General features: G+C 33.6%; 1 protein-coding gene across 6 annotated transcripts in view; it reads left to right on the top strand.

The window, feature by feature from the left end:
- The window catches only part of CSMD3 (CUB and Sushi multiple domains 3), a 1,251,170-nt gene that overhangs the window by 1,079,336 nt on the left and 150,934 nt on the right, over nt 1-20,900 (top strand). For all 6 annotated transcript variants that reach the window (XM_017498748.2, XM_017498749.2, XM_037727955.1 and 3 more), the window contains 3 exons: nt 504-628; nt 9,380-9,476; nt 12,924-13,028. In XM_017498748.2, coding sequence (XP_017354237.1) covers nt 504-628; nt 9,380-9,476; nt 12,924-13,028 — 327 coding nt within the window. The remainder of the gene's footprint in view (nt 1-503; nt 629-9,379; nt 9,477-12,923; nt 13,029-20,900) is intronic.

Raw genomic sequence — 20,900 nt, 5'->3', positions numbered from 1 at the left:
TTACATGAGTTAAAATATGTAAAGCACTTAGAAGGGTGCCTAGCAGATAGTAGGCTCTATATAAATATATATATATATTGCTTGTAACCATCAACCTCATTACTTTTCAGTGGATGCTGTTACTCCTCAAAGAATGCATGAAGGAGAAAGTACCAAATTATTTCAAAAAACTTTAAGAAAAATTTTATCTAGAAATGAACTATTTAAAAGCAAATGTAGTCAATGCATGTTTTAGTAATATAATAAAAATAATATGCTGTTACTGAATTAATTGTGGTATGATTTTAGATATGCCATTGAAAGTTCATACATTAATGTTAATTATTTTTAAGGTTTTTATGGTATACAAAAACTTAATTTTCATTGCTTTTATGAGCTTCGATAAGCAGTATGATTTGATTTGCAAGTCTAGTATCTGTCTAAGATATTATCTCCGACCTTTTCTCTTATTTTAATCCTTTGCATTAGAATTAACTCCTTCTCTTGGACTGCTTTATTTTTAGTGCCCTGTGGTGGAATTTTAACTAAGCGCAAAGGGACTATTTTGTCACCTGGATACCCTGAGCCTTATGACAACAATCTGAATTGTGTGTGGAAGATCACAGTGCCAGAGGGAGCTGGCATTCAAGTAAGAATATTTAAGTTTTTCTTTTTTTCATTGTATGTTTGTAGTTCATCTTTTCAGAGATGACAGAATGAACATTATTTCTGACAGTTTAGAAAGTGGTTTTAACTGACATGGTTGAAATGAATAGAAAGATATTTATTATTAATATTTTTATGTAGAATTAACAGAAAGCCAATTCAAGATGCTTAAGCAATACAAAAAAAATATATAACCCCACATAACATGGAATCGTGAGGTAAGTGGATTCAAACATTATTTCAGTGGTTCAGTTGTATCTTTCCTCACCCAGGTTATTTCCACATCTCTGTTCTGCCATGCTCAGCCTGTTGGTTTTAGTTCTCAGAAACCTTCTCTTGAGGTCTTGAGGTGGTTGCAAAAGTTCTAGCCATGACAGACATACATAGCAATGGCCAGGAGTCAAACAAAATGTCCCTATGTTATGTACCATTTCAGTGGTTAAGAAAGCTTTTTAGGAAAACTGCCAGCAGACATTCCCTCCTGTTTTATTGACCAAGATTGTAATTATATCCATTCCTAACCTATACAATGGACAACAACCAAAGACTTACTACGATTTGGCTCAAATAAAACTATATTAAGTATCAGGAATAAGCAAGAAGTGCAGCCTCCTCTGATGTACACATCTCTCTCTTAATTGAACCCAACCAGGTATCTGTTAGCAAGGAAGAAGGATGCTCTTTAAAAATAGGTAATCAACACTGACTGTCCTGTTATTTTAATTATGGCTTTTTTGGGGGGTGACCAATTTGACCAATTATTCTGTTTTACATAAAGACTTTTTTTTCTGGATTAATTAATAATATTTTACTGCAGAATCATTATATATGTTCTATGAAAGGTAGTTATGCTTCATAAATATTACATTATCTAGCCTACACAGATATAACTTGATTACTTCTCTAATTGATTTGTAGAGTTTTTCTTTAGAAACTAAAGACATGTAAGAGCTGTGGAAAAAGTAGCCAAGATGCCATGCCTTAATAATTTTTAGTAAAAAAAAATCAGCTTCATGGATTTATAATTATTCAGACATTTGACAGGTGTTGGGAGTAAAATATGCCAGCAAGCCAATGACAAAACATAAAGCATGTACATTTTCAGAGTTTTATGGACATCCAAAGATCAGAGATGCATACTTACATTCTGGTTGGTTTATGGCCAATTTGTAAAATTTGAAGTTAATTCTATATTATTATATTAGAATAATAAAGATTTTAGGATTGCCCATGTTCCAGCTTTTATAGCGGATCTGAAATAATATGACATCTTTAGAACCCTCATAGAAAATTTACCACATCATCTGGTTATATTCTTCTGAAAGTTATTCTAGAGCATCTATATATTAACATCAACTTATTTCCATTTCATCTTAAAATTATGAAACCCTGGCATTATTTCTTTAGTTATCATCTTCTCTTTTTGGGTATTGGGTGCTGAAGCCACACTGCACCCACTGCAATGTGGCTTCAGCACACAATACCCTAATAGAGCCAGTCTCATAGAGAAGACCTAAATGTGATTAAATCCATTGTGTGGTTCGTCTTTCTCGTTCTGTCAGCAGCTATCTATCCTGCTGTTCCTCCCTTGACTCCTAATAGACTTTTTTTATCCTTAGATCCCAGGACACCAATATTTCTTGTATTTTGTTTTCTCTTCTACATCTGTAGCTCCTACTTCTATAACCCCACATGGTCTCCTCTTCCAATTCAACCCATTGTTCAAATATTAGTGTTTATGAGATTCTGTGGCCCTTGTTTATCTCACTTTACTCTCTCTGGGTCATTGTCTAATTCCATGGCTTCAGCTACTTTTATGTGCTAGAAATGTCCAGGACCTAAATCATAATAGACAATCAAAAACCATATTTTTGAATGAGAAGCTGAATAAATGATGAAATCCAGACCTCAATATCTAACCCAGACCTCTCACCTAAGCTTCACAACCTATATCCACTGCCCACTGGACATTTTCAGCTAAACTTCTTGATGGCATGTCAAATCCGCCTGTCTAAAACTGACTTCATAGAATTTTCTCAAAATTATATATCTTTCCCAGTGTTCTTTCTCAGAACAACTTCCTCATCCATTAAGTTGCACAAGCCAGAAATCTCGATTCTTCTCTGACTCTTACTCGGTACAATGAAATTCATCAGGTTTGTCTTTCACAAATCTCCCAAACAAGTCTGTTCCTCTCCATCCACATTTTTACTATGCAAGATCAGGTAGCTGCTATCCTTGTTCTAGGTCCTTATTCTCCTCCAATCTATTTCTTATACCTCTAACAGAATAACCATCTGAAAGTAAAAATCTAATATTATCATTTTTTGTATGTAATACCTCAGTTGTCTGCAATCTCCTTAACTCCTCTGATACTATTGATTATGCCATTGTGCTCTGTTCTCATTTTATAACTACTCTATCTGCACTATTTTAGTTCATTGTAAAAACCTAGCTTTCTTTTGCCTCTGGACCCTCTGCGCGCATTTTTCTTTCTGCCATCAACACTATGATCTCCTTTTATTTTGCTTATTCTTACTCGACATTTCTATCTCAACTTAAATACATTTTCTGTAGAAGACCTTCCATGAACTTTAGACAAGGTTAAGTTCTGCTGCTGTATGTTCTCACCGTTCCCTGGAATTTCTTTATCATAACACCTATTTAATGTTACTGCTAATTATCTGTAAGCTCATGAGGACAGTGCCATGTCCATTCTGACAGCTAGTACAGTACCTGGAAGTACATCCTGCACAGTGCCTGGCAGTATATTCTCAGTAAATATTTTTAGAACAAATCAATGAATACATGCACAGGTGGAGATTTTACTATTTAAGAGAGGTAGCAGGCATAATAAACTACTAATGTTTTCAGAAAAACTATGTTATATATCAGTAGTCCTAGGCAAATAGTATTCAAAACTGGACACATAAATAACACTAAAACCTTTCACTGAGGAAGTACTTAGCTTATTGACTTCACTTTGGAAAACAAAATTTGAGTTTAGCAGAGCGTTTAGCAAACATACAGTGTATGAAGCACTTTGGGCTTTTAATTTTAAACAGGCCAGAAAAAACTATCAGACTTTTTTCTAATTAGCCACTGATATGGATGCTAGTTTTAGCCACATCACTGAGTCACATGAACTTGTAGCACGCACACACACACACACACTCACACACACACACACAATATATGTATATGACTTATATCTGAAACTTTACTAAATTTACGTAAAAGCTACTTGGCTAGTACACTAGGTTCAAAGCAATGTTTAATATTTTTCTCTGTTGGGCCAAATATGTGTGTGAATAAAGAATTATATGAATATTCAATAAATAATATATGAGATAAAATGGGATAGTCATTGGTGAAAAGAGGAGAGAAGAAGAAACATTTGGAATGCTGAAAAACTATGATAATACAGAGTAATTGAACGTTCTTTGGGAATAACCTCAACAGATAGATTAATTTGTTAAGTTAATATAACATGAGAGTTTCCAACTCTTTGTGTGAAAGAGTGGATTCATTTGTTTGTTTATATTAGCAGAGTCTATTGGTGAATTTCAGTGGGACTGCATTCAAAAGTAACAGTGCTAGTTACCAAGAAAAGGGAAATATTTATGTAATAAACCATAGGGGTAAAACATATTGGTTACATTATTGTATCAATTTACAACATGTTTATCATGATGTTATAAAATCTAAAGTTAAATAGAATTTGAACAGCTATATGATAGATGCCTACTTTTAATGATTGGAAATACATTGCCTCATAAAATTATTCCATTGCCATGACAGACAGCTATATTTAATACAAAGTTACTCTGAACACTGAGTGAATAGTTACCTCTTTTAAAATCTTCAATTGGGTTTCATGTGCTTTCTGTCATAGTGGGTACTCCATCATTTATTTGAGTCCCTTAACAGATCTTATAGCATCATCTGCCTGTTCTTCTGGCCAAATTCTGCTTCTACATTCTTTATATTTTTATTATGCCAAACTACTTTCACAATGTACCTCCAATCCCAGTGGCAAATTATATTACATCTCTCTGGCTGCTGTAAGAAATTGCCATGAGTTTTATAGTCACAAATAATAGATTTTTTTTTTTTTTCCTCATAGCACTGGAGGCCAGAAGTCCAAAATCCGCTTTACTGCACTGAAATTAATTTGCTGGCAGAACCCTTCTTCCCTTGTTCCTTCCCCATCCAAGGTCTCAAGAATGAGAGAATCTCTTCCTTTTTTTTCTGCTTGTAGTGGCTGCTGGCATTCTTTGAATTCTGGCCACATCACTCCAATTTCTGCCTCTGGGCTCACATGGTCTTCTCTTCTATGAGTGTCGAATCTCCCTGTGGCCCTTTTCCCCTTTCTCAAGATTCTTAAAGTAAGCTTACCTGAAAGACCCTTTCCATATATGGTAGTATTTACAGGTTCCAGGGACCAGAACCTATCTTCAGGAGCCATTATTCAGCTATACACACTAGACATATGTATCCAGAAGTTAACTGACTTTCTTTCTCCCACCTAGATAACAGATTTTCCTGGAGTTGTCTATATTTTAGCTCTTGCTACCCCACTACTCTGAATAACTCAGAAAAGAAAAGAAATTGCAAAATTATTTCCCCATTGGGAAAAAATTCTGTTGGTTGCTGGTTCATGCTAATGACTGTTTATTTTTATGTACTGAAGCTCTGGAGTTTAATTAGATCCCATTTGTCTGCTTTGGCTTTTGTTGCCAATGCCTTGGCGTTTTAGTCATGAAGGCCTTGCCTATGCCTATGTCCTGAATGGTTTTGCCTAGGTTTTCTTCTAGGATTTTCATGGTGTTAGGTCTTATGTTTAAATTCTTAATCCATCTGGAGTTAATTTTAGTGTAAGGTGTCAGGAAGGGGTCCAGTTTCTGCTTTCTGCCCATGGCTAGCCAGTTTTCCCAACACCATTTATTAAACAGGGAATCCTTTCCCCATTGCTTGTTTCTGTCAAATTTGTCAAAGATCAGATGGTTGTAGATGTGTGGCATTGCCTCCAAGGCCTCTGTTCTGTTCCATTGGTCTATATCTCTGTTTTGGTACCAGTATCATGCTGTTTTGATTACTATAGCATTGTAGTACAGTTTGAAATCAGGTAGTGTGAGGTCTCCAGCTTTATTCTTTTTGCTTAGGATTGTCTTGGCTATATGCAGATGCTCTTTTTGTTTTATATGAAGTTTAAGGTGGTTTTTTCCAGTTCTGTGGAGAAGATCATTGGCAGCTTGAAGGGGATAGTGTTGAATTTATAAATTACTTTGGGCAGTATGGCCATTTTGGCAATATTGATTCTTCCTAACCATGAGCATGGAATGTTTTTCCACTTGTTTGTGTCCTCTTTTATTTCATTGAGCAGTGGTTTGTAGTTCTCCTTGAAGAGGTCCTTTACATCCGTTGTTAGTTGTATTCCTAGGTATTTTATTCTCTTTGTAGCAATTGTGAATGGGAGTTCACTCTTGATTTCGCTCTTTGTTAATCTCGTGTTGGTGTATAGGAATGCTTGTGATTTCTGCAGTGATTTTTGTATCCTGAGACTTTGCTGAAGTTGCTTATCAGTTTAAGGAGATTTTGGGCTGAGGTAACAGGATCTTCTAAATATACAATCATGCAAATAGAGACAATTTGATTTCCTCCCTTCCTAATTGAATACCCTTTATTTCTTTTTCTTGTCTGATTGATCTGGCTAGAACTTCCAATGACAAAGGGCTAATATCCAGAATCTACAAAGAGCTAAAGCAGATTTACAAGAAAAAAAAACAAACAAACCCATTCAAAAGTGGGCAAAGGGTGTGAACAGACACTTTTCAAAAGAAGACATATATGAGGCAAACAAACATGAAAAAATGCTCATCATCACTGGTCATTAGAGAAATGCAAATCAAAACCATATCGAGATACCATCTCATGCCAGTTAGAATGGCAACCATTAAAAAATCTAGAGACAGCAGATTGCTGAAGAAGGTGTAGAGAAATAGGAACACTTATACACTGTTGGTGGGAGTGTAAATTAGTTCAACCATTGTGGAAGACAGTGTGGTGATTCCTCAAGGATCTAGAAATAGAAATTCCATTTAACCCAGCAATCTCGATACTGGGTATAAACCCTAAGGATGATAAATCATTCTATTATAAAGACACATGCACACGTATGTTCACTACAAAGCTGTTTACAGTAACAAAGACATGGAACCAACCCAAAGCCCATCAATGATAGACTGGACAGGGAAAATATGGCACATATACACCATAGAATACTATGCAGCCATAAAAAACGATGAGTTTGTGTCCTTTGTAGGGACATGGATGAATCTAGAAACCATCATTCTCAGCAAACTGACATAAGAACAGAAAATCAAACACTGCATGTTCTCACTTATAGTGAGAATTCATAGTGAGTGTGTTGAAAAATGACAATACATGGACACAGGGAGGGAGCATCTCATATTGGGGTCTGTGGGGAGGGCTAGGAGAGGGACAGCAGGGGTTGTAGAGGTTGGGGAGGTACATGGGGAGAAATGCCAAATATAGGTGACAGGGGGATGGAGGCAGCAAAATACCTTGCCATGTATATACCTATGCAATAATCCTGCATGCTCTGCACATGTACCCCAGAACCTAAAAAACAGAAAAGAAATTATTCTCAAATTTATACTTTCACATCCTCTCCTATTCACATCACACAAAATTTAATAACTTCCTCTACAGCAACACATGTGACATCTGGGTTCCCATTTTTACTACTCCTGCCTCCAATACACTTCAGTCTCTTGTTGTTTTTTACTGCAATACATATTGAAATATTACTGAAATAGGTATTGAAATTGTCTTTTCACTTTTACTTTCTTTGCCCAATGCAGTGGTGTACTTAGAGCACAGTCCTAATTATTTTCTTCCTCTGACTTCTAAAACTTTTACCGGAAAACTGAAGATATCGCTGTGTCTTGAAGTGCACAGCTATTATGCTAGTGTTTAGTTTTCTGTTGAGTCTCTCCCCAATCTTCCTCATAGCTAAGATTTATTGAGTCCTTACCACATGCTGGGCACTTTATATGAATTAACTAATTTAATTTTTACAATGGATCTATGAATTAGATACCCTTATGATAATGATTTATGTAAATAATCTAAGGAACAGAAAGATTAACAACCTTCCTAGAGTGACGTGCCAGTGAGTAGAGTGAGCCAGGAGGTTGCAAACCCAGGCTCTTTGATTCTAAGTTATCTTGTATTTAGCTACTAAGCTCTACTCTTTCGAACTTTTTAATACTTTCTCTAACTTTACATGTGTATTTCGCCTTGTGTAAATAACCTCCACTGTGGCTAAATAAGATTACTCACGGTCTACTAAATCTAGCTCATGATTTGCCTCCTTTTACATTGTTAGACACTCAATAATTTCCTTCTGTGGAAAAACTCAATATCTTAAGCTTAGCCCAAATGTCAACTTCTGCATGAATCTTCACATTTTTCAAAAAGCTGAATGCAGTATTTTCTTCCCCTAAAGTGAAAGAAAGGGAAATTCAGATATGAAGAGGGAATTGATAATTGTTTAAGGAGGTATTACAATTATACAGCTTTACTTCTGCTCTTCTTCCTGTCTTAGAACATTGCCATGAGGTCTAATGCCAATCATACAGGCAGGGTATCTATTGCCATGTGGCATTCACCCCTGGAAAGAGGCACCAGCATTCATTTTTGTGAAAGAATAATGATGGGTTATTTCACAGATAAGAAAATTTAATGAGTGAAATTGCTGCAATTATTTAGTGAATGAGTGCAGTATGTATATTTTCAACACAGTTCAGGTAAAAAAAGAAACGTAATAAAATTATTCCTTTTTCTCTTCTAAAACTACAATTTTTTTTTTTAAATAGCAAAATAGATAGTATCTGCAGTTGTGAGAGTCCTGTGGGTTCTTGCAAAAGCTCAAGCTGTGCCAAGTGTTGTGCAATAAAGTAACATATGCCTCTTTCTTTAAATAAAATTTAATAGACAGGAGAGAATTAAGCTTCCCCAGTATTCCCTTTCTCAACTTTAAGGACTTTCACAGTGACTTAGTTATTATAACCCTATTCATTAAAATAATTTTATAAATACACATTTGAGTTAATTACAAAATATTACTTTTGGCCATCCATAATGAGACTTCTTAAAAATATCCATGTTAAAAATCTTTAAATAAAAGGAAGAGAAGAAATTGAGCAAATTTTATGCAAGAAAAGGATAAATTAAAAGTATCCAGAAATAAACCTGGTTTTAAAAAGGCATGTTCTAAGGTCCTGTAGGCTTGTAGACCACAAATCTGGTTTTTCCTAAAAGCTACAAGCAAATCAGAAAACTCAATCAGTAACATATAAATAAAATGAACCAATTGTTTTGAACATGCATTGAGATTCTGGCACTGAGTCTTTGGATTAACTCAAAGCTTTTGAAAAGGGAATGTTCTGAGATAATAACAGACACTGCTCAGGTTATACCCGTAATGAACATTGCTAGGTGCTACAAAGGCTTTTCTATGTAAAAATCAGTCCATGTAAGCCAGTGCAATAATGGCAAAAATCAGTTCTGTCAAAAACCCTTCTATAAAGGGTCACAATCATGTGGTCTAGAATTTGAACTCTCTTTTCCAAGGTGGTATGGTGGACTATAGTTATGTGTATCTGGTTCGAAATTTACATTCTTACCTGTAATTATTATTTCACAGGTGCAAGTTGTTAGCTTTGCTACAGAACATAATTGGGATTCTCTGGACTTTTATGATGGAGGAGACAACAATGCTCCAAGGCTTGGAAGTTATTCAGGTAAATAAGATATCTGTGCTTAATTAAAATGCAGAAATAACTGGAATATAAAAAAATAAAGAGTTACCTACAACTCTTACTTGGTAGTTTTAATTTGCTTTTTACAAACTATACACAAAAATACAAGGACTGAAGTTTAAAAGATTTGATATCAATATTGCTGTTTAAAACCTAATTATATTCTTATTACTTATTTCTATATTTGTGTAATTATTTATTGATGGTTTTATGTTACTAGCAATAGTTTCAGCTGAGTTGGGGTTCAGGAATAGTATGTGTGCCCTTTTCCTTAAAGGAAATGGATGAGCAATAATAATTAAAAATTAGACTGTGCTTTGAATTGTGTGCTATGGAGTCATGACAGTGATCACTGAGTTAGTATAACAACCAGGTAAATGCTACAAGATACTCTTAAGTGAGAATAAAGAGAATACAGAATTATTTCTAGGAAATGAACACAATTGTATAAAGTTAGTATATGCATGTTTAACAGGACCAGAAGAAATAAAATAAAAGTCTTATTTTTTTATATAAGATGTTGACTGGTTTCTAAAATATGTTAGATTTATTAAGGTTTTTATTTTTTGGGATGTAGCCTTACTCTGTCTCCTAGGCTGGAGTGCAGTGGTGAGATCTTGGTTAACTGCATCCTCTGCCTCCTAGGTCCAGCGAATTCTCCTGACTCAGCCTCCAGAGTAGCTGGGACTATAGGCATGCACTACCACACCCAGCTCATTTTTGTATTTTTTGGTAGAAACATGGTTTCACCGTGTTGGCCAGGCTGGTCTTAAACTCTTGACCTCAGGTGATCTACCTGCCTCAGCCTCCCAAAGTGCTGAGATTACAGGTGTGAGCCACAACACCCAGCTAGATTTATTGACATTTTAAAGGTAATTTATGCAATAATTTAAAATTTTCTTTTGGCATATAGACGTTGAAATAAAAAGTTTTATTTTGTTAATTTTTTACTATTTTTTTAATCTCTAGAAATATGAATATAGCTAACCTATTAACTTATTCATTTCAGATATGCTGGAACAAATTTGAATGGATTTAAGCTTTTAAGAGATTTTTAAATAGAGTAGCGGAATCAATTTTTAGCATCACCAATGTGGAAAAGAAAGAAATACCTGGAGCAGGTGTTATTGGATTTAGGCATGAACAATACAGATTTAGATAGAAATCTTAGAAAACTCTCATACAATTTTTAGTACACTTTTATTTATAATAGGTTAGGGGTAATATTTTATTATTATTATTATTATTATTATTATTTTCATTTTTAGAGATAGAGTCTGGCTGGGTTGCCCAGGCTGGAGTGCAGTGGTGCAGTCATAGCTCACTGCAGCCTTGAATTCTTAAGCTTAAGTGATCCATCTGCTTCAGCTTCCTGAATAGCTGGGACTATAGGCGTGTGCCACAATCCCAATTATTTTTTATTTTTTATTATATTTTAGAGGTTGGATCTCCCTATGTTGCCCAGTCTCGTGGCCTCAAGTGATCTTCCTGTCTTATAGACTCCTGATAAGCTGGAATTGTAATCCCATGATTAATACATGAGCCACCACACCCATCTGTAATACTTTTAAAATAATAATATAATGATAGTAAAAGTGATAAGTAACAGCGGTTGATTACCAAGTGCTAGCTTTGTTTGATATTTGCCATGCATTTCCTTATTTGATCTCTCTAGCAGACCTATGTAATTGAGGCTTAGGTAGATTAAGTTCCTTGCGATTGTACAACTAATGTTAGAATGAGATTGGGACCCCACTGGTGTGACTCCAGAACTAAAACTCTTAATCACCAAGATCCTCTAAGAGACTTAAGGCAGGTGACATGACCTTTTAAGTTTCTGTTTATCCCTGTCTTCAGTTGTTGCTGTTAGCACACTATGGCCAAAAAAAAAAGCAACTGTGTGCTCTGTAATAAGTTCCTTTTGTTATTTCATAGAAGATATCAGGGATGAGGTCCACAAAGTTGTACAAAGCAAATATAAAGAAGCTAGTTACTTATAAAGAAATGTATGTAATGATCTCAACTCATATGCTTGTTGATCTTTGTCTTAAAATGTAGAATTAATGCTTAGTTATTTTCATGCTTGCCATTAGAAACTGCTAGAGTTGGAGTCAAAGATCTTAAACTATTAGCTCAATAGCAAAGTCAAGAAATAACTAATTCAAATAGATATTTTATATTTTCCAACTTAATAACTTAATAAAATAAATTTGATCTCCTTCAGAAATCCAGAAAATCATAATTATAATACATTTGCTGAAAGACAAAAGTAACAGTAGTTCATAATTGAAATTATTTGGAAAGCTGACTGCCAGCTTTGCTGTCAGAGGTACTTGACCTGGTATAGAGTAATCTATCTTTCTCTATCTGTCTAACTTTAATTCACTATGAAAAGGAAATCAATGACTATATTATCTGACTCATACAAGCTTGTTACTATACTATAAAAATCACATGCAGGCTGGGCACAGTGGCTCACACCTGTAATCCCAGCATTTTGGGAGGCCAACCTGGGTGGATCACCTGAAGTCAGGGGCTCAAGAACAACCTGGCCAACATAGTAAAACTTTGTCTCTATTAAAAATGTAAAAATTAGCTGGACATGGTGGCGGATGCCTGTAATCCCAGCTACTCAGGAGGCTGAGGCTAGAGAATCACTTTAACCCTGGAGGCAGAGGTTGTGGTGAGCCAAGATTTCACCACTGCATACCAGCCCAGTCCACAAGACTGAAACTCCATCTAAAAAAAAAAAAAAAAAAAAAAAAAAAAAAAAAAAAAAAAAAAAAAAAAAAAAAAAAATCACAAGCAAAGTTCAAAATTAAGCTTATTATTTATTCATTTTTAGTTTGCAAACTCTGTTTTATTTATTGTTTTTGTTTCTTTTAAAATTAATTCACAAATATGTTATATCAGGCAGTTAAAACTGGTTATACTTTGATAATCAGAAGCTTCTGGTATAACAGTCTTCCAAAAAACATATTGGAAAACAGAGAGAATACACAGTAATAATCTCCTTGAACACAATCATTGGAAACATTCATGTTTTTAACAAAATATAACTTTACATATATTTGTATTTATTGTTTATTATTAGCTCATGCATGCAATACTGAAATTCACATGAAATTTAACATTTATTTTAGGTAACCATGTCAAATATACAGCTTTAACTCTCGCCAGCTCTTTTTGCTCCTACCTATTTTTAAGAAGCAATTTAAAGTCATCTCAAGTGGTCTGTCTTCTTGGAAACAGGAAAAGTACAATGAAAGAGGATTGTGAAAAAAAATATTTCTATTAAATATTTTTGAGAAACAGCTTAATTAATGCATATTTTTAGTGGTAATCTATTGGCTGATTAGTAAACTTACTTCATTTTGTTATAGTATTTATTACCTGACCATTGGCTTGCCTTCTCAATTATCATTTCAGGAACAACAATACCTCATCTTTTGAATAGTACGTCTAACAATCTGTATCTAAATTTTCAATCAGACATCAGTGTTTCTGCTGCAGGATTTCATCTTGAATACACAGGTAAAAATAATATCATGTGCTGTTCAGAAAGGTTGAGAACAAATTTATATTAATTAAAAATAGTTTTGTGAATATGTATATATTATAGCAACTTTCTCAAATAAAACTGTCTTATTTTCTTAAAATTTTGAAGTATTACTTCAATTCAGTTACAAAATTATAGGGATAAAGTTTTAATGATTTCACAAAAATTTACAAGTATTTCTTTTGTTATTAAGAATAATTAATGTGAAATCTACCATTACAACAAATGTTTAAGTGTGAAATATTGTATTAACTATAAGTCCAATATTATGCAACAGCTCTGTAGAACTTATTCATGTTGCATGACTGAATCTTTATACCCATTGAACCACAGCTCTTTATTTCCCCCTCTTCCTATCTGCTGGCAACCACCATTCTACTCCGTTTCTTTGGGTTTGACTATTTTAGATTTGCCATGGAAGTGGAATAATGAAGTATTTATCCTCCTGTGATTGGTTTAGTTTACTGTGTAATGCCCTCCAGGTTCATCTGGAGGTCCTTTGGTCTGTATTTCTGTTTTTATCCAGTATTACACTGTTTTGGTTAACTGTATCTTTGTAATATATAATCAGGAAGCGTGAACCCAACACTTTTGTTCTTGCCCCAGAATTCTTTGGCTATTCAAGATCTCTTGTGGTTCTGTATGCATGTTAGTATTTTTTCTTTATTTGTGGAAAAACATGTCCCTGATTTTGATAAGCATTGAATTGAATCTGTAGATTGCTTTGTATAGTATGGACATTTTAAGATTATTAAGTATTCTAATCCATAAACATAGGATGTATTTCTAATTACTTGTGCCTTTTGTAATTTTTCTTCTGTAGGTTTTGTTTTATTTTGTTTGTTTTTGAGATGGAGTTTCGCCCTTGTAACCCAGGCTGGAATGTAATAGCATGATCTTGGATCACTGCAACCTCTGCCTCCTGGGTTCAAGTGATTTCCCTGCCTCAGCCTCCCAAGTAGCTGGAATTACAGTGCTCAACACCACACCCTGCTAATTTTATATTTTTAGAAGAGANGGAGTTTCGCCCTTGTAACCCAGGCTGGAATGTAATAGCATGATCTTGGATCACTGCAACCTCTGCCTGTCTTCATTTTATCATTAAATTCAGCTAATTACTACCTGTTTTGAAAGGCAGCTAGTGTAGAAGATTGGTCACAATATTTTTATTTTTAGAAGAGACAGGGTTTCAGCATGTTGTTCAGGCTGATCTTGAACTCCTGACCTCAGGTGATCCACCAGCTTCAGCCTCCTAAAATTTTGGGATTACAGGTGTGAGCCACCTTGCCCGGCCTACTATTTTGTAATTTTTGGTGTACAAGTCTTTCACCTTCTTGGTTAAGTTTATTCTTAACCAAGAATAAAAATAAAATTCTATGATATTTTATTTTTTTCATGCTGTTGCAAATAGGATTATTTCTTTAATTTCCTTTTAGGATAGTTTATTTTTAGTATATAGAAACACAGTTGATTTTTTGTATATAAATTTTGTATTTTGCAACTTTACTGATTGATTTATTAGTTCTAACAGTTTTTTTTTTTTTAGTGGAGACTCTTCAACTTTACTGATACATAATGATTATTCATATTTCTGGGATATATGTGATATTTTTGTAGATGTATACAATGTTTAGTGATCAAATTGTGATAATTGGATTATCATTTATAACATAAATCATTTATCATTTTTTTTATGTAGGGAGCATTCCAAGCCTTTCTTCTTATTAAAATATACAGTAACTTAGCATTAACTATAATCCCCGTTTATCAAACATCAGAATTTATTCTATTGAACTGTATTTTTGAACCCATTAACCAACCTCTCTTCATCCCTGTCTTCCAAGCCACCCATCTCAGCCTGGGGTAACCATCATTCTACTCGTTATTTCCATGAGATCAACTTTTTTAGCTTCCACATATGCATGAGAATATGCAATATCCATTTTTCCATGCCTGGCTCATTTCACTTAACATCTTCTAGTTCTACTCATGTTGCTGCAAATGACAGGATTTCAGTTTTATGGCTGAATAGTGCTCCATTATAATATATGCCACGTTTTTCCCTATCCATTCATCTATTTATGGACACAGTTGATTCACAATAGCCATATCTTGTGAATAGTGCTGCAATAAACATGGAAGTGCCAGTATCCTTTTGATATGCTGATTTTCTTTCTTTTGGATATATACCCAGCAGTGGGATTGCTGGATCTTACGTAGTTCCAGTTTTTCTTTTTTTATGAAACCTCCCTACTATTGTTTAAAATGCCTTGACTAATTTACATTCCCACTAACAAGGTATAAGAGTTCCCTTTTCTCCACATTTTTTGTTTGTTTGTTTGATAATACCCACTTTAACTGGGGGAAGATGACATCTCATTGTGGTCCATGAATCTTTATGTTGTTCCACATTTAGGATTTTCTCATCTGTAGGCAGGGACAATTTTACTTCTTCCTTTTTGACTTGGATGTCTTTTGTTTCTATTTCTTGACTAACTCCTCTGGCTAGGACTTACAATAGTATTTTGATTAGAAGTGGAGAGAATGGATATGCTTACCTTTTTCCTGATCACAAAGAAAATGCTTTTTGTTTCTTATCATTCAGTATGATGTTAATTATGAGCTTTTCATATATGTCCTTAATTATGTTGAGGTAAATTTCTTAATACACTTAGGTTTTTGAGAGTTTTTAATAATGAAATGGTGTCAAATACATTTTTTGCATCCATTGATACAATCATGTGACTTTTATTCTTCACTCCGTTAATGTGGTATATCACATTTATTGATTTGTGTACATTTTACCATTGTTGCATCTCAGGAATAAATTCCACTTTTTTGTGTTATATATTTTTTTAACCTGCTGCTAGATTTAGCTTACTAGCATGTTGTTGAGGATTTTTGCATCCATGTTCAGAAGGGATATTGGATTATAGTTTACTTTTCTTGTGGTGACTCTGGCTTTGGTATTAGGGCAGCGCTGACAGCAATAAATAAATTTAGACATATTTTCCCCTCTTCAATTTTTTTGGAAGAGTTTGAGAAGGATTGAAGTTAATTCTTCAAATGTAAGGTAGAATTCACCAGTGAAGCCATCTGGTACTGTGCCTTTCTTTGTTGGGAGGGTTTTGTTAAGTGATTCAGTCTTCTTACTAGTTACTGGTCCATGTAGATTTTCTGTTTCCTTACAATTTAGTCTTGGTAACGTTTATATTTCTACGAATTTTCCCATTTTTCTAGGTTATCCAATTTTTTGGTGTGTAATTATTCATAGCATTCTCTTATTCTTTTAATTTCTGTGCATCAATTGTAATGCCTGCTTTATAATTATAAGTATTTTTAAATTGTGAAAAGGGAGCAAGATCCTGTAGAAATTTTGAAACTGTAATTAGAATAAGTAGCTACTCTTGATATAGAAAATGTACATTCGTCTCCCAAATTCCTGCAAAACTTTTCATCATAAAAATAGATTAGTTCTCCAGTTAAACATATATATGAGACAGTATGTCATTCCATATATAATGTTATCACAAATGTAATTAAGTGAGTGTTTGGGTAACTATAGTTTTTCTTACTTTCTTCTTAAAATGTAAGCTCCAGAAGACAAAATCTGTCATAGCACTTTGCATGTCCATTTAGAGTATTTTTGTGTCTTTAACACTGAGGCCAGTTCCTGCAACTTAGCCATTCAAAATATATTTGTTGAATGAATAAATAAATGAATAGACATAAAACCCAGAGGTAAAAGATAACAAACATTTAATATTGGTATATATCATTAACGTTAGTGTACCTACACTGATGCTGGTGCTCATAATGGGATTTAGAACGTAGGTGTTGCATATGTTTTGTAATTCTGCTGGCTTCTGCTTCCTGAAGGTACTCCACTGAGTATTAGCTCCTCAATATCAACTCACTCAGGCCAATTATTACCTCACTGAAGTACCATTACCAAAACTGGAAGTTTTGATAGAGGAGAAACTCTCAGTGGGAGCAAACAACAGCTGCAATTGATAAGCATTTGCTAAGTAAATAATAGTTTATTGATTTTTTATATGTTTTGGTTTTATAATGAAGTTTACTTTTCAGTTACTGCTAGCTTCAGATACAATAAATGTATTACTATAATGCAAATACATGACAAATCCTTAAAATTCATTCATTCATTCTTTATTCAACCAATAAATACTTTGAACACCTAACACATGTCAGGCACTATGCTTGACATAGAAAATGTGAAGATAGATATGTCACAGTATCTTTCTTTGAAGAGTCTAATAGAAGATTCAGAAAGATAAAGCAATTGAATACAGTAATATATATATTTGTGGTAGATCACCCAAAAGCAATAAATAATCAGCTCCATTAAGGAAATTCAGGGAATACTTAAAACAAGAGGTAACACTTAGGCTGAGTCTTAAAAAATAAGTAGGAGTTTTACAGTTAAGCAAGAAGGGATGGATAGATTTAGCAGAGGAAACTTTATGATAAGACAGAGGTATGAAATATGCCACATTAGGAAAAATTCAAACTATTTCAGTAGGGGTGGCACATCAAATTTGAGGAAGTGGCAGTAACTAAGGCTGCATATATAGGCATGACTACTCTTGAAAGGTATAGGATGTCATAATGAAAAATTTGATTTTGTTTTAGGTGCCACAGGACAAAAGCAGCATATGTTTTGATAGTTATTCATAATACAGAGCAATAAATTATCATAACTATAAGTAAATTGAAAAAACTTTAAAAAGTCTCTTTAGTAGAGCTTTTGCATTTCTAAAATATGTTGATGAACGCAAAATCTTTTATTGCCTAAGATAATATATTGATCATTAAAATTCACAAAATGATATGGTTATATATAATATTTTTCAAATTGTTCTTTGGTTAGAAATTCTTATTTTTAGTAAATGAGATAAATTGAGCTGTATCCTAATTAACACATAATAGGTGCAAATAATACATAGTATCTTGCCTTTTAGAACAGAGAATTGCAAGTTTGACTGCCCTTCTTAAGGGAAATCAATAACTAGTCACATTAAATCTCACAATTATAGGTCTTAGAAGCCAACATCTTTGACAGAAAAGACATGCTAGATATAATTTAAGTATTTAAATTATGAACTTTAATTTAGAAAGTAATGTTGAGTGTCTATGTGAAGGACACTCTGCTTAGAACTGCAGGGGAATTGGGAGATGAATTAAACAAATCTCTTTCCTAATTGACTGAAAACTTTATTACATGGAATATGTTTTTCTCTGTACTGCATTTGTGACTGGTTACCCAATTAAGTTACAACTTGTTATTTCTATAAAACGAGCAATCAAGGAAAGCCAGCATCCTCTAAATTAATTATCTGAATCAAACTAAAAAAATGTGAGAAAGAAATTTATTGTTGGTAATGAATGAGCATGAGAATAAATAGATGCATTGGTGTATTTTATGTGCAGTTGCTTTAAATAATAACACTACCAACTCTACTAATGGTCTAGAGGCTATTCAAAATGAATGGCATTTAATCTGTTAGTTTGAATTCACATAATCTAGATGTTTGCAAAGTGATACTTCGGGTTCAAAATGATCCCTAGATACTGCTTAAGAGTGATTAGATAGCCAGATCCTTCACCTAAGAGAAAAATAAATAAAATATAGAGCAGGATATTTATGCAATCTATGAAATGTGTTAACCATATTTTTCAAAACCCACAAGGTGGCAACCTGTTAGAAGATGATATTATAATCAGCAATGCTTTTTAAATCATTGTATTTATAGGCCTTAACCAAGACATCAAGACACTTGCTGAATGCTTCCTTTTAATTGCAACATATTTTAAAACTTCCCATATTAAAGTAAATATAATTAAAAATACCAGCACCACAAAAAGCATTTAAAGGTATAGAAAAATAATAATTTTATCAAATCATAATTTAGCAGAAGTTAATTTTCCATGTAGACAAAGATATTTCTTTTTGAAGAAATTTAATAAATACTTTACTAAACAGTACGCTTGACTACATTGGTCACCAAAAAATACTACAGTTGCATGTGCTGTTTTTAAACAAAGTCAGTGACTCTAAATTAAAATTAGAATTATAAAAAAGAGAGTTACAGAATATGGTAAAAGAGAAGGCAAGCAGGGGAGAGGAACTGAAAAAGAGAGGTGAGAAAAGATACATTTAGTTGACAGTGGGAAATCAGTGTCAAAGGGTGACTAATGTTATTTTAATTAATTTTTAAAATTTTAGAATATGTTTCATGTTTGCAAATCTATTGTCTAATTAATAAGGACATAAACATAATATTTGCTAAATATTAAGTTTAAATTCAGGAGAATGGTGGGAGTTTGAACACGAAAATTTCAAGACTAAGTATTGCTTTACAAAATTAAAGACTAACAAATTCTGCTGTGGTCTTTAAGGACAAATGTATAAAACAAGCCATGGCAGCATTTTTGGCTACGTTTTTAAGAACAGATTGAATAACAGTTAAAATGTGTTTGGTGGATCAAGTGCTACATAGAGCAGCTGCAGTTTAAAACAATATCCAGCAGGGCAATCAGACAGGCTGACTGTTCACTCAGTTGCACACTGGAGAATATTACTTCCAGAAACCTCAAAGAATACAGTGCCCTCTACTCAAGCACCACAGATTTTTTTCCCACAAATAATCTGTTTTGCTTATGGAAAGGAAATCTTAATTTCTGTCAAGTTTCAAAAAAGATAAGATTCTCTTAGTGGAGAAACACCTATTTTGTGAAAATTGAAGAATCTGTTCATTTGTGAAGGCAGATTTTAATAAGTAGATACAGAAATTTTGAAGAACTTTCTTTGTATTTAGAGGCATCTCAAAATACTGATTGAGATATACAGCCTCTGTAAGAGAAAACTGTGCTTTTTAATGCATGTAAATAAAGACTAAATGATTTTTTTTTAAATAGCTAATTTTAGATGCTTGAGAAAAGCAAAATACTTAAACAACTGGGTACTGGGAAAAAATGATATTGTGCGTGAGTGGTGTGTGTGTGTAAACAAGGTAGGCATATTAACTTTATTCCATCAAGGAGACACCTATTTCACTGTACATCTTTGGGTATTTCATTTGTGACAGTCTCTGAGATAAAAGTTCTGCCCACTGGGTAACATAAGGGAAGAATCACAATAGGGAAATCACAATCTATAATCACACTATGAATACTAGCAACAGATGCAGAACACTTAAAGGTTTTCTATAAAAAAGGATAGTGCTTTTTTTTTTTTTTTTCATCCAAGAAAGTAAATTCTTACTATATTCCTAAAGGAGCATTTTAAATAGTGAAGGTTTCAGGAAACATGACAGGTGTTCTTTCTTAGCAAATGGAAATTTGGCAGAGATTCTTTCCAGCAAGTTAGTGTTTTCTCCATCTGATTTTTCTAGTCATGGGGGTTTCAGAAAAAAAAACAAAAAACAAAACAAAACAAAAAAACATCTCTCTCTATATATGCATATAGATAGATTGATTGATTGCTTGATTGATTTTCTAGTAGCATAGTTACTATACTTGCTTTTTATTTACTTAAATGCCTGCTTTTTATGTACTTAAAAGGTAAATTCTGGCAGACAGGTTGATACATTTTTATTTATTTAACCTATTTATTTATTTTGATTTATTTATTTATTTATTTATTTATTTATTTTGAGACGGAGTTTCACCCTTGTTACCCAGGCTGGAGTGCAATGGCGCGATCTTGGCTCACCGCAACCTCCGCCTCCTGGGTTCAGGCAATTCTCTTGCCTCAGCCTCCTGAGTAGCTGGGATTACAGGCACGCACCACCATGCCCAGCTAATTTTTTGTATTTTTAGTAGAG

This window comes from Cebus imitator, unplaced genomic scaffold (genome assembly GCF_001604975.1).
Source record: "Cebus imitator isolate Cc_AM_T3 unplaced genomic scaffold, Cebus_imitator-1.0 Scaffold250, whole genome shotgun sequence".
In the NCBI taxonomy this organism is placed as follows: Eukaryota; Metazoa; Chordata; class Mammalia; order Primates; family Cebidae; genus Cebus; species Cebus imitator.
This window is presented reverse-complemented; position numbering and strand designations above follow the sequence as displayed.